General features: G+C 35.9%; 1 protein-coding gene across 1 annotated transcript; it reads left to right on the forward strand.

Moving 5' to 3' along the window:
* The first annotated feature begins 9040 nt into the window (after positions 1 to 9040).
* LOC131484055 (NKG2-A/NKG2-B type II integral membrane protein-like) lies at positions 9041 to 18504 on the forward strand. The gene is made up of 6 exons (XM_058682331.1): positions 9041 to 9227; positions 9500 to 9631; positions 10084 to 10137; positions 10648 to 10772; positions 17958 to 18061; positions 18317 to 18504. Exons 1-6 carry the CDS (start codon positions 9041 to 9043, stop codon positions 18435 to 18437), a joined length of 723 nt encoding a protein of 240 aa, XP_058538314.1. The 3' UTR covers positions 18438 to 18504.
* Positions 18505 to 18833: the final 329 nt, after the last annotated feature.

Genomic DNA, 18833 nt, shown 5'->3' on the forward strand with positions numbered 1-18833 from the left:
GGCTGAACTTGGTGAAGCAGGATCTCAGGCTGTGACTGGCACACAGGAACACCTCCCTGTCAGAGCATCGGGAGACAAGACCAGAAGACAGGAAACTGACAGATTGCCTACAAGAATTTGCTGGAGGACGAATACACGTGACTTCCTGCAAGACTGCCACTGGCAACCAAGCCATGGCGGCCAAAGGAGAGAAAACACCATGAAGCCAGGAAGAAGAGCCCTTTCAGCTGCACTGTCTCTCCATTGTCTTTTACTGACAAGGGTCAACTTCCTGTGAGATGACAAGAGAGAAAACGGATAGGATCTTCCACTGTTATCTGAGAACAGGGCACAGAGGGTGGATTTGGAGCTGAGAGTACTAAATGAACGGCCCCCCAGGATTATCATAGAACAACCACAGGGTTTCTGTGTAAGAGCCATTCAGATCGGCCCACTTCCTCCGAGAATGGAACCAAAGTGCACTCTCTGAATCTCTCTGGGTGCCACACTATCAAAGGTTACACTCATTTCGAGGTAGACATTGGTTTCTAATTGGATAATAACCAGTGTCTTACATGTTGTTTATCTCATAAGGATTCAGATATTTTGGAAAAGATTTATTTTTTTAATGTTTTTATGCACACACCTCTGTCAGTCTTTACAACCGTGCTAAAAAATACTTTGAGGCAAAAAAAAAATGTTCAGTAATAGAGGAAACAAAAAATTAAAGTGTATAGAAATCAGTGTCAGTCAAATGTTTAGTTGTTGCCAGAATTCAAGACAAACTTGAGTAATTTGATAATGATTCAGAGATATTTCTACCCTAATTCAAATATAAGAGGGAATATAAGAAATAGTATCTTATTCATAGTCACTTGAAGAGTATTTGAACAGTTCCACTTGGCCCATGAGTGTTCACTAGATCTCAGTCGTTTTGGCTTAAGAGCTTGATGCTTTTGTGCCATCACCTGTGATATGATGATCTTAATTGTAACAACTTATGTAGGAATAAATAAAAATAAACAATATGATGCCTATTGATCCTTGAAATAAAGCCTAAGAACATTAAGTTCTTCCTGTCTGTGATTTCTTTGTACTTTGCTTTTCCCAATATTCAGTAAAGGCCATTTTCCAATAAAACTGATGCTCTGTCTTCTTCCTTCCACCCAGTGAAATAGCAGGATATCAGAAATGTAATCTGACAACCATTTTGACCATATACACCAAAGAAATCTGCATTCAAAAAGGTTAGAAATTCAAGACACATCATGTATGGACACTAGAGTAATTTCTTCCATATATGTGTTTCATATTTTTAAATCAAGTCGCAATTACTGTTCTTTCCCTTATTGGCCAAGAACCCCAGTCTCCTCACAAAGTCTGTTATGTGGACATATGTAAAGCCTGTCTCTTTTGGATTTGAAGAATTTGAAGGGGATTTTCAAGCTGTGACACGATAGCCTGTTTGATTAGTAGATTTGGGGATCTTATAGGGTCCAAGGTGAAGAAGGGATTGAAATGTCCTTTCCCTTCCATTGTTGAAGTATCCCATCCACACATATACATCTGTTACCATAAAGAATGGAGAAATATAAGAGATGCTGCTGAATACATTCTGATGTAGAACACCTCCCAGTTTTCTCCCAAAGTATTTTTTACATTTCTAATACATACATAAAACAGTGCAAAAATTATTACTTATACCTATAAGAAGCCATGGAAATTATTTATGAGCTTGGGTTAGGGGATCCACCAACACCACTGGAGATATATAAATATGGAACATTATTAGGGAGATGATCATTAAGAATAAATTGAGAATAGAAAGAATCACACAGAAGTCAGGGATATCAAGATCAAATTGGTAAGTTTCTCTGTGTCTACCTTGTCAGAATATGCATAGGTGTTGTACATATTGGGCTTGTTATTTTGGCTCCCAGAATGCAGAGAGGACGGAGCTGTGTATCCAGATTCTCTTGTCCCAATGTTACTAATATTAAAATTTTGTTTTCTGGTAATTAATGGGTGTAAAGTTGGAGGTAAATCTATGGGGGCGCCTGGGTGGCTGAGTCGGTTTAGTGTCTGACTCCTGATTTTGCTCAGTTCATTATCTCCTGGTTCACGACACTGAGCCTCACATCAGGCTCTGCACTGACAGCATGGAGCCTGCTTGGGATTCTGTCTCTCCCTCTCTCTGCCTCTCCCTCTTTTCTCTCTCTCCTTCTCTCACCCTCAAAATAAATGAAGTTATTTTAAAAAGAGTCCTTGAAAACTAATTCACTTTGCCCTCATATTCCAAAGATATTTTCACTTTTTGTTCATTTCTAATTCATCCGTCGTTCCTAAGTCACCTGGTTTGCCATTATTAGAAATAGTTAGATACCTGATATCATAAAAAGTAAATTCTAAGTACCCATATTATTTTGAGTCATTTTGAGTGTGGTGTTTTTTACACTGCGAGGCATAGATTTCATTAAAGTTAAAAGCCAAAAATGGGAACCCATGTTTTCTGTGTAACAAAGGATAATATAAATTATTTAATTTAAACATAAATGTGAATAAATGCAGGAATAATAGATATAAGTACCTCCAACTTTAGAAGACATAGTGAATTTTACATTATTTGGCATCATTGATTAATGCTTTGTATGAATCTTACCTATATATAGAAAGAAGCAGTCAAACAAAATGTGGAGATAGAGAAAATGTTCCAAATGAAAGAAAAGATAAAATCTCAGAAAAAGATGGACATAACATGGAGAAAAGGCATCTACCTGATAACCAGTTCAAAGTAATGGTCATCAACATGCTCACCAAACCCAAGAGAAGGGTAGATGAACACAGTGAGAACTTCAAGAAAGAAATGGTAAATTAAAAACAAACAAACAAACAATCAGACCTGAAGAGTACAACGATGGAAATTTAAAACGACATTAGAATGAATCAATAACAGATTAGGTGATGCAGAAGGATCAACTAGCTGGAAGACAGGTAGTAGAAATCATGCAAGCAGAACAACAAGAAAACATTAGTTTTATATTATTTAATTATTTATTTTTATCTTGGGGAGAGAGAGAGAGCATTTGAAAAGGGAGAGGAACAGGAGAGAGAGAGAAAGAGGATCTCAAGCAGGTTCCACACTCAGTGCAGAGACAATGGAAAGTTACCAAATTCATTCCATATAGACAGAGTTACCCCAAAATCAAAACCAAACAAGGATACCAAACACACCACACACACACACACACACACACACACCCCACAGTATACGCCAATATCCCTAATCAACATGCAACAATCCTCACTCAAATATTAACAAACTGAATTTCACAATACAAGAAAAGGTTCAAACACCATGATTACATGGGTTTATTCCACTTATGCAAGGATGCTTCAAGACCTGCAAATCCATCAACTTGACACACAACATTAATTGACTGAAACATCAAAATCATGTGGTCGTCTCAAGAGATGCAGAGAAAGCACTTGACAGAATTAAATATCCATTTATAGAAAAAACTTCCCAGAGTGTGCAGAGAAGGAATTTCCCTCCATATAATAAAGTTCATATGTTACAAGCCCGCAACTAACATCATTCTCAACAGTGAGGAGCCAAAAGCTTTTCCTTTCAGATCAGGATCAAGACCAGGAAGTCCACACTTACCATTTATTCAACACAGTCCTGGAGGTCCTAGACACAGAAATCTGGAAAGAAAAATCAGTAAAAGACATCCATGCTAATAAAGAAAATGCAAAGCAGTCACTATTGGCAGATGACTTAATTTTCTAGAAAAAAAAAATGGGACACTACACCAAAGTAACCTATTAGAAATAATAGGTGAAATCAGTCAAGTTGCAGGAAACAAAATTAATATATAGAAATCTTTTGGATGTTATACAGTAGTAATAATCTGTGAGAAAGAGAAATTGAAACAATCGCATTTATAATTACATTTATAAGAATGAATTACCAAAGAATATTTCAATCAAGGAGGTGAAATTCTTACATGTTGAAAATTAAGCTATTGTTAGAAGAAATTTGAGGATGACACAAATAAATAAATAAGAAGATATATACTGTGCTTATGGAATGGAAAATATAATATTGTGAAAATATCCCAATGATGCAAAATGACCTATAGATTCAATGTAATCATTATGAAAATACCAATAGCATTTTCACAGAACTAGAATAAATTACCTGAAACTTTGTATGGAACTACAAGAAACTCTGAATACCCAAAGCAATCATTAGAAAGAGGAACAAAACTGGAAGAAACATGCTCTTACATTTCAAACTCCTACAAAGCTCTAGCAATCCAAGCAGTATGGGAAAACAGTAGACATACAGATCAAAGGAAAGGCATAGAGAGCCCAGAAATTAATCTGTGCCCTATGGTCAATTGCTATGTGACAAGAAGGCAAGAAGGGACACAAGGGAAGAGAGAGTCTTCAGTAAATGGTGTTTATAAAACTGGAAAACTATGTGTTAAAGAATCAAACTGGACTACTTGTTAATACCAAACCGAAAAGAAACCTAAAATGAATTAAAGAGGTAAGGGTAAGGCCAGAAACAATATCTCCTAAGGAAAGCATAGGCAATAAACTCATGGAGATCGTTCTCATCGGTATTCTTTTGGATCAGTTTTCATAGAGAATGGCAGCAAAATGAAAAATAAACAATATGACAAACCACAACGCATTTCCCCAGCCAAGGAAACCGTCAACAAAACAAAAAGGCTACCTACCAAATGGGAGATGATATATGCGACTAGGGGTTAATATCCAAAATATATGAAGAATTCCTACATCTTAACACAAAAGGAATGCAAACACGTGATTAAAAAATGGACCAAGGACCTGAATAGGTATTTCCTGAAAGAAGATATGCAGATCGCCAACAGACATGTGAAAAGATGATCAGTATCACTAATCATCAGGAAAACATAAATCAAAACCACAATGAGATAGCACCTGCCACATGTCTGAATCCAAAAAACATGAAATAACAAATATTGGTGTGCATGTGGAGAAAAGGAAATCTTATGCACTGTTGGTGACAATTTAAATTGGTGTCGTCACAATGGGCAACAGGATGGAGGTTTCTCAAAACGTTTTCCTCATTTTTGACACAGTTGATGGATCTAGAGAATTTTATGCTAAATGAAATGAGTCAGACAGAGAAAGGCAAATACCATATGATTTACCTAATGATGCCGACACAAAAACAAACCAACAAATAAAAAAACAAAACAATAGACTCATATACAGAGAGACCAACGCTGTGATTTCTGTAGGGGAGAGGGGACGAGGGATGGCTGAAAGAAACGAAAGAAAGTAACTGGTATAAACTTTCAGTTGTAAAATAAATAATTCAAAGAGATGTAAATTACAGCAGGAGGAATAGAGTCCATACCATTGTATGAATTTTGTATGGTGATGGGTGATCACGATGAGTTATCATGATGATCATAGCATAATGTGCATAAATGATGAATCATCATGTCTACACCTGAACTTAATGTAATATCACAGGTCAACTATACATCTGGAAAAATAAATACATGAAAATGAAAATAGTATTGTGAACCATTTTGCCAAACACACACAAAAAAACAGAACTACACACCAAAGGAAACATACACATGGATATGTCCAAAAATATTAGCAAATCAAATCCAACAATGAAAACAAAGGAAAAGAATTCCATTGATGCAAAGTGGGTAATTTAGATATAATTAGAGGTAAAGTTTTATTGCTTGGATGTTCATGTTATTTAATTGTCTTTTAAAAGTACGTTCTCTGCCCTACACCAATATTTCGAGTTAAGTGAAATTGTTAAACATTCATTAATTTTCCCCCTATACAGCTAGACTTAGGTTTTTTGTTTGTTTGTTTGTTTATAGCAAATATTCCTATTTAAACACAGACACGTAGTTTCCATTGGAGAGTGAATAAGTAAATAGCATGAATAATTATTTAACATTCAAATCTCTGGAATGGTGCTATGGCTCAATATTAGTCAATGTTTTATCATTCCCTCAGGCATTTATTTTTTCCAGCAGAAACTTTAATCACCTATTTACAAATAATACAAATGGAATGTAGGTATGTTAAAAATGAAGGTAAAATTTGAGAAGATCCATTCAGAAATTGATGTTTTTATGGCAGTTACACAAAAATTGAAAACGTAGTCATTTTTCACTCTTAGTGTCAAATATAATTAAACACCCATCGACGGGTTGCTGATTTTAGAATATTTTCAGTGAAATAGATATGACATATCAAGGGCATAAAAAAAAGAAATACAGGGCCCCTGAGTGGCTCGTTAAAAAAAAATTTAAAAAAAAAGAAAAAGAAATACATAATATGTAGATGTAGCAAATTTGCCTAAAAGTAAAACATAAACCTATAAGATATTTTACACAAGGCCTAAGTCCTCAGTGTTTGTCATTCAGATGGAAGTAAGTGAACAGCCTGGGTGGTTAAGTCTCTGACCCCAGCATCTCGTGGAACATAAAATTTGTCAGAGGCATTTGCTGAGGCACAAACGAAATGCCACACTGCAAGCTCAAAGCCTCTACATTCTAGAGGTGTGTGAGGAGATAAAGTGTCTTCAAAATAGCCCAAGGGTAAGAATTTCCTGTTCAAATTTGAAGTGACACATTGATAGGAAATCTACTTTTTCCATTATTGCCTCACTCTCAGCTCTCACTAGGCTGTGAAGACCACAGACACTGTCTGGTCACGAGAGGAACCTGGTTCCCTCTGGACGATGCATGACTGTCTGGCCAACAGAAGGTATGTGTCACCATGGTCCTGCCTTTCTAGTAGTCACCCCAGTGAGTGGGAGATTATAAATGCTGGTGGGATGCATCTGAGGCACAGCCAATATACAATGAAATCACAGAGAACATTGGTATCTGCATTCCAACAATTCAGGGTAACAAACAAGAATGAGTATGAGATACATTAGAGATCTTACAATATTCAAATTCTTGCCTGTGGAGAAGTCATTAACAACACATGCATATACCTATGCATAGGTTTGCAAATCAATATAATTTCAGGTGAGATCACAGAAGCATCAGGACAAAGAACACATGATTTGAATTTGTCATCAGTTGTCATCAAGAATATATTATATATATTCGACATTGGTCCAGTCTTTAAAAATAAATCCCTAAAATGAATCCATTATACCATAAAGGTCAAATGGTATTCCTCATACATTTATTTCAATAAATGAAAGCAGTTTGATTCTTCATAAAACACAAGATGAGGTACCTTGTGTAAAAATGCTAATTTAAACTTAACTATAAACAATCCAAAGACTTTTTATAAATAAAACAAAACTTAGCCAAGAAAGATATTCAATACTGAAAGACGCTGTTATGCAATGAATTGTTACATAGTCTAAATGATATGAATCAGTAATGATAAATGGGTACTGTGTTACAAATAATTAAAATTGGGGCTCCTGAGTGGCTCAGTGGGTTGGGCGTCCAAATTCGGCGGGGTCATGATCTCACTGTGAGTTCGAGCCCTACATCAGATGCTGTGCTGACAGCACGGAGCCTGGAGCCTGCTTCACGTTCTGTGTCTTACTCTATCTAACCCTCCCCACTCACGGTCTGTCTTACTCTCTGTCTCTCTCTCTCAAAAGGAAACAAAACAATTTTTTAATAAACATAATTAAAATCACTAACACATTATTGAGAACTTAGACCACTCAGATTGAGTTTAAGTGCTTTATATGCGTTATAGTGTACGTCTTTTAATTCCTATTTTAGATTACTAAACCAGATAGCTAGACATGAAATAAATCCTTTTAATTTTAATTTTTTTTAAACTTTTTCATGTTTATTTATTTTTGAGAGACAGAGAGATACACAGAATGAGCAGGAGAGGGACAGAGAGAGGGAGACACAGAATCTGAAGCATGCTCCAGACTATGAGCAGTCAGCACAAGCCCCGCATGGGGTTTGAACCCACGAACCATGAGATCATGACCTGAGTGAAAGTTGGTCGCTCGACCAACCGCTCAACTGACTGAGCCACCCAGGTGCCCGACGAAATAATTTCTGAAGGTGATACTTTGTACTTGGAGAGACAGGAATGATTCCAGAGATCACTGACTGCATAGCTCCTTGACTGAAGTCTGAAATTACATTTATGTGAGTTTTAGTATAACTATACAACTAGAGTTACCCTAATGCCTTTGAAATCACAGATCTTTCTAGAAGTTTGTAACAACTGTGTTCTTCCATAAATGATCTACTCTATTATTTATCATTTTATGGTTTCATATCTTTGCCATTAAATCAGTTGTCACTCTGATGTTAAGTCCTCTTGTAAAAAATGCTTTGTTTCTTTTTGTTTTCGCTATTGTTCCTGCTCTGGGCAATTTTAGTGTGTCATGTAACAGTTTGCAACATATGAAACATTTCTTCTTAAATTTAACAATTCTCAGAACCCTGCAGATGTTCAAAATAAAATATCACTTTGATAGCACTGCATTACTTTTTAGAAACACAATTTGAAACCACAAATAAAAGTCATTTGCAACAGGAAATTCCTATATGTGCTAAAAATTATATTCTCCCATCTTAGGGGACTTAATTTTTAACAGTAATGGGTTTTAACATTGTCAAAATTGATACAACACTTTTTTCCTAATACAGTATTTTAATTACTCTGGTTATTCTAAAAGTGTTGACATATGTCTGTGGAATTTGACCTTACTTTAATGAGGACACTATTATTCATGAATTCCTTTCTTCTTCACTAATTTAGTGCTTTACATGTTTTCCAATCAGCATTATTATGCTATTATTGTAAATAAAAAACATTTATTCTATCATGAAACACTTATTTCAATCTCTACACAAGTTAGTACCAGACTTTATACTGTTCAACTGCAAATGAGGAGCATCCCTCACCCTGCACCCCACCCAGTGTCACTGTACTAGCAATGTTGTCAGCACATGACACACACTCTTGATCAAGACCTTCAGGGCAGTTTCATCCACATTGTAGCTGACACTACTCAGCTGCAGACATGAACAACCAAGGCGTGACTTATGTGGAACTCCATCATGCCAAGGGCTCAAAAAGACAGCAAGTGCGACCTAAGGGCACCAAAAGTTCCATTTCAGTAACTGAGGAGGAGATAGCCTATGCAGAAGTAAATCTTCAAAATGCTTCTCGGGCCCTTCATGGGAATGGCAAGAGCTCTCCCTGCAAAGGTAAAACATTTAATACAAGCAGGTATGTCTGTTTTAGGATTTGAAGTTGGGGTGTAGGGGTGTAGGGAAAGAGTAGGAAGTGATCTCACATCGTTTTCATTTGTGAAGACCAGAGCTGGAGGTTGGAATATGGTATTGTAATTGAATGCATTGGTATATTCTGAGAGAAGATTCCAATGATAGTGATGGGTTTGACGTGCAGGTTATTGTATGTGATTCCCAGTGCATTGTCTGTTCTCTTCCTTGTATATCTCCTAAATGACTGTTTCCAGGCATCCCTTCTCAGCGTTTGCATTTCTCTTCCTACTACTCACCATCATGTCCAGAGAAGCTCATTGCCGGTATCTTGGGAATCCTCGGCCTCGTCTTGATGTCCACTGTGGTAACAATAGCTGTTATTCCCTGTAAGTATGTGTTTGAATGACTAAAAGGGAATTTTTCACCTTACTGATCATTAGTTCCTCAACATAGTGTGTAACCCTTTGAATTTATTGTCTCATTTTAATGCATGTGTGCTCTAAGTGTGGAATGATTATTTAGAGGTTATCTAAAGTAGACATAAGAGAATAAATTTAGGGAGAATTAAACATATATTTGGATTTAATAACTCAAAGGCAAGTCATAGAAGAGACTTTATGGTGAAATACGCATTAATTCTTGAGATTGCTTAAACCAAATATTGTAAGAGATGGTGAGGTTTGGTTTTTTACTTTTGAATTATTTTCTCTCTCATGTTCCTTGCTGTATTAAATTTTTCTGGTAAAAGAGCACACCCAATTTTAAACTAAGAAACTCAACTTATTATGATTCATTTCATTTAATATTATGTTTTTTGAGAATTGCTTTAATGTTCTAGCTACTGAAGGACCAGAGCAGAACAAAACGTCCCTGGAAACAAAGATCCAGAAAGGTACAACATCACTTGCAAACATCTGTTATTAGTCTACTGTCTATTTTAGCTCTATCTCCAAGTAGGCAAAGATGATAACAGATTCTTTGGGAAAAAGTGAATTCAAAAATTGTTTAATGAACTTTCAGAACTGATGGGGAAATACTCATTCAAAATCATCATGCATGCTGTTAAAATTGCCTCACATTTCCTCCTTCTATAACATGATAAAAGGTAAATCATTTCATAAAGATGGTTTTCTTCACTGACTCTCGGGACATGTAGATGTGGACATTTTTGTGGTCGCTTTATTTGGACACATAAATTAGGCGATGAAAGGCTAACTCTTCTGTGAGTGTGTGTGTGTTTTGTTTTAACTTTATCAGCTTGTGAGGGTATTTGAATATGGTAGGTACACATACGTGTATCCATATACAGTACGTAAATTTTCATTTTGTAATATTCAAAGCTTTTTGGATAATATCTCGTATTATCTCTCTCCAGCATGTCTCTGTTGTCATTGTCTGAAAGAGTGGTTTACGTATTCCAACAATTGCTATTACATTAGCACTGAGAGAAAATCATGGAAGGAGAGTTTGATGTCCTGTACTTCTAAGAAATCTAACCTGCCCTACTATGATGATGAAGAGGACAAGGTAAGTTTTCAAATGTTTCCTGATTCTATTAAAAGCTTGTCATTAAATGGGGCTCCTGAGTGGCTCAGTGGATTAAGCCTCCGACTTCGGCTCAGGTCATGATCTCAAGGTTCCTGTGTTTGAGCCCCACATGGGGCTCTGGGCTGATAGCTCAGAGCCTGGAGTCTGCTTCAGGTTCTGTGTCTCCCTCTCTCTCTAATTCTCCCCTGCTCGTGCTCTCTCTCTGTGTCCCAAAAATAAATAAATGTTAAAAAAATTAAAAAGGAAAAGCTTGCAATTAATATTATGCTTGTAGAATTCATCCATAGTTTTATATGTGTTTGTAGTTTATTTCTTTTAAAGTCTTTAATATTCCATGGTTTGACTCTATGACACGTTATTTATATTTTTATACCTTGAATGTATATTTGATAATTTCCAGTTCTTGCTTTTCATAGGAACCTGTGCTTCTAGAAATGCTCTTTTGTCTGAAATTAACTTTACTATTTAATTTTACAACACATCAAGGAAACTAGGCATATGATTGTGCACATTGATTACAATGTAGTTAGAATCACACAATTCTAAATTACATCATGAGACTGAAGTTTAGAGCCTTTATCAGGCCTGCCCATTTTCCTTTTATGAAATATCTTTGCTTATTTTGGGGCTGTATATCAATGGAATCATTCAGGGTACATTTTTTTGTGTGTCTCCCTTCTCTCCCAGGTGCTACTTGTAATCCATCTATAGTAACACACTTGTCTACAGTTTGTGAATATTCACTGCTCTCATATGAATATGACATTTTAAAAACCATTCTCAGAAATTTAGTTCCTTTTTTGTAAGTGTTATTATGAATAATTATGTTACGAAAAGTCTTTTCTATGTCTTCCTCCACATATCATATTGATAATCATTTATTGCACATAGTGACATATTATATAATATATTTATCTAAAATAAATGTATGGTTTTCATAATAAAATAATAATGTATAAATGTAACATAATTGTATTCATGTATAATTATGCTACATTTCTCTGTAAGCATTAGTATGGAATTGCACAGTCATAGATATGTGTATATTTCACTATAGTAAATTATCCCTACATTTTTGTATTTTATTGTGTAAAATACATTGTACCAAATAGGCCTTTGATCCAAAACTCAGCAGTCTCAGGAAAATTAATTAAAGGCTCTGATGGTCAGAAACAGCACCATTTTCCTGGGTTGCAAATCTCAAGGCTATTCTCTTTTGTGAGAATGAGAAGTGCTGGGGTGTGTCTCTTGCCCATTTCTCCAGGACGGTGTCTTCTTTTCACTTCTCAGAAGTCTTTGTCATATTTTAGACCTGAGTTCTTTTTTGAGCTTTTAAGATGCAAATACCTGCATCTGCATTTTTACTCTCATATTGGAGTCTTTTAATGATCAGAATTTTAATGTTACCATGGTCCTACTTAGTGTTTTGTACATTACAATGAGTATTATTGGACCTATTTCAGAAGTTAGCCAAAGTTCATGAATAGAATTTCCTATATTATTTTCCTGTATTTACCTTTTTCTTTATTTCTTTATATTTTAACTTTCCATTATGATTTATGATCCAATTAGAATTTATTTTTTGTGATGCTATATGTCTGAGGCTGTGAGATAAGAATGAAAGTTGTATATTTCTACATCATTACCTCATTGACGGAGCATCGTTTATAGCAAAGTAGGTCTTTTCTTCATCTGTAACTTTATATACATAAAGTTATAGATATGTACACATGTGCTCTAATCTCCTTGATATAAGTAATATAGATATTATATATCTTTATATAGATGATTGGATATTCATAGATCACAGTCTACACAGTCTATCACAACCCACAGCAGTTCTAGTAAAATGTAGAGACTTACTTGCCTTTATGGTCCGTTACCGTGTCCCATTTATACTGTAAGTGTATATTTCTCTGCTTACATGGAGAATCACATGCATGTTATAACTTTGCTTCAACTGATACTTTTGCTTCAAATATCAAACAATTTCAAAAACACAGGAGGTGAAGGAAAGTCCATTAGACCTGGTAAGAATTTTGTTCTTACGTTTGTCCTCTCTTCCTTCCTTATGATCCAAAATGCCTTCTTTTACCATGTATTCTCCATAGCAATCCTTTCATTGTGTTCAGGGCTAGTTTTACTGTTAGAGAAGCAGCTCACAGCCCGAGGAGCAAGACTGTTCCTGTCAAGTTCATTTCTCAAAAAACAATCCACTCTGTATATCAGTATCAGGCGTAGGTTTGAACTGTGTTTTTGAGTGTCTGTGCTTCATCTCAATTTATTTTCTGTACCTCTTCATTCACAAGGCTTGTCTTGAGGTATCAGAAAAGCCTAAGGGAGGTTATTTTTTGTGTTTTGTGTTTTGTGTTTTGTGTTTTGAGGGTGGTGGTGAATTTTTGGAACAGGGATGCTCAGCAATTTTTTCATGTAAATTAATGCTATTTGCCTCCTCAATTTACACTATTTCAGCTTAGGAAAGTTTTCATAGGAACAACCTACTGTCAGAGAGAGGGGAAATCTGTACTTCTAACAGTGCTGTACTGAAGCCAGCTCACACTGGTTTCTGAACACAAACTATGCATCTCTTTACCTTCTCTGCTTTCATGCTTTCACATTGGAAACCTGAAGGGAAGCATTCGTGGAGACTTTGTACCACACACATTAACAAATGCTAAAAACCATAAGGTTATAGTATAGATCCCACCATACAGTGTTATAATTATGGCTGCAAATTATCTTATCTTTTCAAGAAATTCAGAGAGGAAAATACACACGCAGTTCTAAACATTTACCGACCTATTTATCATTTCTGGTGATCTCTAATGCTACTTACGGATATGCATTACCATCTAGTGTCATTTTAATTGTAGTTTGAAGAACATTGTTGAAAGGCAGGTGTAGTAAGAATAAATTCTGTTTGTTTTTGTGCCTGATGTGGGGTCTTTATGCATCTTGTTTTGTAAAAAACTATTTTCTGAATGTATAATTCCTGTTTGACCAGTATTTTTGCTTTGTTTTGGTTGTTTGTATATTTGTTTTGTGTGTGTGTGTGTGTGTGTGTGTGTGTGTGCGCGCGCACACAGGTAGTGGGTTTCTTTCTTTCTTTTTTTTTTTTCCACTATTTTTCCGGTGAGAGCTCATCTTTTAATCATATTGTTATTTACCTAAATATAATGAGTTGCTTTTCTCCTGCCCTTGTCAAGATCACCTCTTTTTGTGGGTTTGACTTTGATTTTATTTTTTAAGCGGTTGCAGAAAATACCACGACCCCATAACATAGAATTTAACACATTACCCATGTTAAAAAAAATAGCCTAGTGTCTTAGAGCAGTTTTAGGTTCATAGCAAAACTCAGACATAGCACCGGTATATGCTGTATTCCCCTCCTGTCTATGTGTCAATGCAGGAGCAGTTCATGGACTCTCTCAATTTCAAAAGCCCTCAGTGGGGTGGTTCACTTGCTACAACTGATACACCTGTATTGACACATCTTTTTCAGCCAAAGACCATAGTTTACTACAAAGCTTACTCTTGAGGTTGGGCATTTTATGCGTTTGGAAAAGTAGATAGTGACATGTATCAAACATTATGGAGTTCTACAGAATAGTTTCCCGTCCTTCAAAATCCTCTGTGCTCTCCCTATCCATCCTTCCTTCCCCCTAAACCCTGACAACCACTGATCACCTTACTGTCTCCATAATTTTGCTTTTTCCAGAGTGTCATATAGGAGGAATCCTATACTCTCGCACATCTTACATTGCATTTAACTAGATCATCCATCTTAACCAGTTGAAGCACCCACTTTAATTTAGGAGTGCTAACTATCACATTGTTGCAAAGGATATCTAGAGCTCTCCCCTTGTAAAACTGGAACTCAACTCACTGCACAATAATTCTCCTTCAACACTTTCCCCTCAACCTGAGCAACCACTATTCTACTTGTTTCTATCACTGTTACTACTTTGGATACTTTCTATAAGTGGAATCGAACAGGTTTTTGGTTTTTTGTTTTTTTTTTTTTCATGTGTATGACTGGCTTATTTCACTTAGCATAATGTCCTGGAATTTCATGCATGTTGTAGCAGGTGATAGATTTCCTTCCATTTACAACTGAATAATATTACAGTGTTATGTGTATACCACGCTTTCTTTCTCCATTCATCCATCAGTGGACATTTGGGTGGCTTCTGCCCTATGGCTCTAATGAATAATGCTGCAGTGAACATGGGCGTATATATATCTTTGAGATCTTGCTTTCAATTCTTTTAGATAGTTTCCTACATGTGGGATGGCTGCTTCATGTGGTAATTGTATTTTCAATTTCTTGAACAAGCTCCATTCTCTTCTTCATAACGGTGACCGATTTACATGCCCAACAACAGTGTGTAGTCTCCTCCTGGTCGACCTCCTCACTGACCCTTTTTTTAAAAATGTTATTTATTTGTTTTGAGAGAGAGAAAGAGAGAGAGCAAGCAGGGGAGGTGGAGAGGGAGGGAAAGGGACAGCATCTGAAGCTGGCTCTGCGTTGTCAACACAGAGCCTGATGCGGGGCTCAAACCCACAAATGTGCGATCATGACCTGAGTCGAAACCAAGAGTTGGAAACTTAACCAACTAAGCCACCCAGGCACCTGAGCTTTTTTTTTTTTTTTACACCATCCATCCTAATGAGTATGAGATGATAACTCATCATGAGTTTGATTTGCATTTCTCTGATCATTGGCATCTTTCCATATGATTTTTCACTATATTGTCTTTGGAAATATGCCTTTTTAATTTCTTTGACCTATTTTTTAATTTTGTTTTGGTGTTTGTTGTTGTTGGTACCAACTTGTAGATTAATTTTATATTTTAGATGTGATTCCCTGTTTGATGTATGATTTGCAAGTGTTTTTTCCACTCTGTCTTTTCATCGTTGATCATGCCCTGTGTTGCACAGAAATGTTTAGGTTGATATCACACACTTGTCTACAATGGACTTTTCCTTTGTGGTCTGGTTTTGGTGGCAGAGCCAAGAAATCATTGCCAAATGCAGTGTTGTTTATTTTGCCCCTAATTTTCCCTTGAGGAACTTCTACACTTTATATTTATGTCTTTAGTCCACTTTGAGTTAATTTTAGTATACAGTGTAAATGGAAACATCGAGCTTCAATCTTCTGCATGTGGGAGGGAAGTCAGTTTCCCAACACCCTTTGTGAAAGATGCTCTCTTTCCCTACTGAATGGTCCTGGCACCTTTATCAAAGCTGGTTAGACCAATTATACCTCGGTTTGTGTCTGGATATTTTTAAGGTATTGTTTCCATGGGGGATTTAGAGTCTTTGTCTTTCTGTTCCTTCATCTTGCTGCTTATATCCCATTCCATTCAGAACTAGTGTGCAGGGCAGGGATGGATTCTGTCTAGATAATGTGGCATAAGGCTGATGGAGGTGGAAGACGTGTCACCCATCCCTGATTTTCATGCTGACTTAAGTCACTTCACAATCCACTCTGTTCCCTCAAGAGTATTTCTTTGTCTGTATTTGCCAGTGTTCTTTAGTCATTTCATTATGATGTCATGAGACGTGGATTTGTACGTGCTCATTCTGTTAGCAGTTTGCTAAGTCTCTGGTGTCTATAAATATTTTAAATGATATTAGTAAGCTGTTCCTTCGTTGTGCCTTAAGATTATTGTCCTGTTTTTTTTTTTCTGCCTCTGTTGTTCTTCTCATATTCTACTTAGAACTAAGCTGGCTATCCTGATACTCTTTTGAAAGTCTCTGAATTCTGTAAATTGTTCTCTTTCTTCTCTCTCATCCTAAGGTGTAAATAAATTTGTTACTCCTTCAAATTCATCAGTTTTTTTCTACTTGAGTGGATTTTCCATTTCCGGTATGGATTTATGCACTGAGATTCTCTATGGTTTCTTCATATAGTTTTATTTCTCCATTGATATTTTCTACTTGCTAAATTGCTGCCATCACATGTTCATGCAATTATTTCAACTAAGTTTTCTTTATAGTTTTCATATATTTATAAATATGACTTCTAAATACTTTTGTTCTACTGTGTGCAACAAGTTATCCCTGCACACGTTTCTATTGACCTATGCTTTCCTTTTGTCGGAAGACATTTTTAAATTTCTCTTCATATTTTTTTACTTTTTAGGTAGACACTTTTTAAAAATATAATTCAGAAACATGAATTGTTTGTCATTTTTCCTAGATTTACTATTCTTTTTGCCAAACATTTATGGCAGAATCTTCTCCACTAAATCTGTCTGCTGATAGTTTTGTTCAATTGTTTCCAAATTCTTATTGCTTATTTTTATGACCTTGTGACTTTTACCTTTGAAGTTAGTTACTATTTTTTTTAGAAACAATATGTTCAAATACTGCAAGTCAGTATGGACTCACCTTCTGCAGTGTGACATCTGTGCCTGTGTCTGTGATTGTGAGAGGGACTGTTCATAATGTTGCTAAGAGTTCTCAGGTCTCCTGTATTCTTACTTTCTCCTGGCTTCCTCTTGGTCTCCTCTCCATGTGTGTATATTTTTTCCATAAGCTAAGAGTGTTGGAGAGCTAATATCAACTCTTCCGTTATATTCTCATATCCAGTATGTTTCCATTATATTTATGGGGGTCACAGTGCTTGACACAAACACTACAACCTCTGAACAGCACAAGTATGGGTTTTCTTCATCATTACTGAGCGATATCAGCACTTGGAGCTGAAACATCAATGGGTACCCATCCCCATCCCCAGTGCTGATCAGGTCTCGCCCTGTAGCACCAACACCGTTGCTTTTTGCAGCTTCTCCCAAATGTAAAAGCTACAATCTTCTGGATCACTGAGCCAGGGGTGGGCAGGTGGGGAGGCACTGGAACATCCTAGGTGAGAAGATTACACATGTGTTTCTGACTTGAATTTCCACGGTACATATTTCATAAGTTATTAAGCTTTGATCCATTTTCTAAACTCTGAAATTGTTTTTGCGGTCAGTTTGTCATTTTCACTTAGTCCTACTAAGATAACTTTATACTTACGTGTCCAGTGTGTAACATTATATTATAATTTGAAAGTTTCTATAAAGTTAGAAGGAAAGAACTCTTATTTGTTACTACAGAATTCAAATGAGTGTAAGAGCTTGTATTTGACTTGCAATAAAATTTGTTTTCTCATAGTTTTTGTTGAATTTATTCTCTGATACTACATGGATTAGAGGCTCCGATAGAAGCCATAATAGTTCATCTGTGCAGCCAAAAGCCTTAACGTTTTCTTCTGAAGTGTAAGTTTCCTGACAACTTTTTATTTTATGTCTCACAAGAATTGTTCTTAGAAACAAAACAGCAATATGTGAACAATCAGATAAACATAGTAGTTGAAGTTTTTCCAGAGAAAAACGGTATGGGAAATCTTGAGATTGAGATATGTAAGTATGAGTCAAAATAGATGGTTTATTCATCAAAATACTATGGTACATAGTAAGAGACGTAAGTAATCTTACGGTAAGATTAATGAGGTATAATTCCCTGTATTTCAGGTTGTCAGTATCTTCAGAGAGTGACAAGAATTGTCCATATTTCGATTTTCGTGCGAAAAAACCTTATTTTGCACCCTGCTCAGTAAGAAGACCATATGTTTGTAAGCACCAGGCATTTTAGTTACCTCATTTTGGTATAATGTTATTTCACCATTTATAAAGAACACGTCTCTCATTATTTCAAAACCGCTATGATTATTTATTCTGCATATTTTTAAGATAAAAATATTATTACATTTTTTACTGTAATTTTAGGTTCCCAACAAAAGTAAGAAGCTCCTGAGATTTCCTGTATTGTCCCTGTCTGCACATGTGCATGGCCTCTCCCATTATCAACATCACTGACTAGAATGTTTCATTTCTTACCAAGGATGAATCTACATCAACGCATATATCACCCAAAGTCCAAAGAGTAATTGAGGCTTCATTCTTGGTGATATGGAACTGTTCTCAAATTTAATTATATTAGTGTAAAAAAAAATATGCTCGGTATATATTATTTATTTCTTATGTTGTG

Source organism: Neofelis nebulosa, chromosome 8, assembly GCF_028018385.1.
Source record: "Neofelis nebulosa isolate mNeoNeb1 chromosome 8, mNeoNeb1.pri, whole genome shotgun sequence".
Classification (NCBI taxonomy): domain Eukaryota; kingdom Metazoa; phylum Chordata; class Mammalia; order Carnivora; family Felidae; genus Neofelis; species Neofelis nebulosa.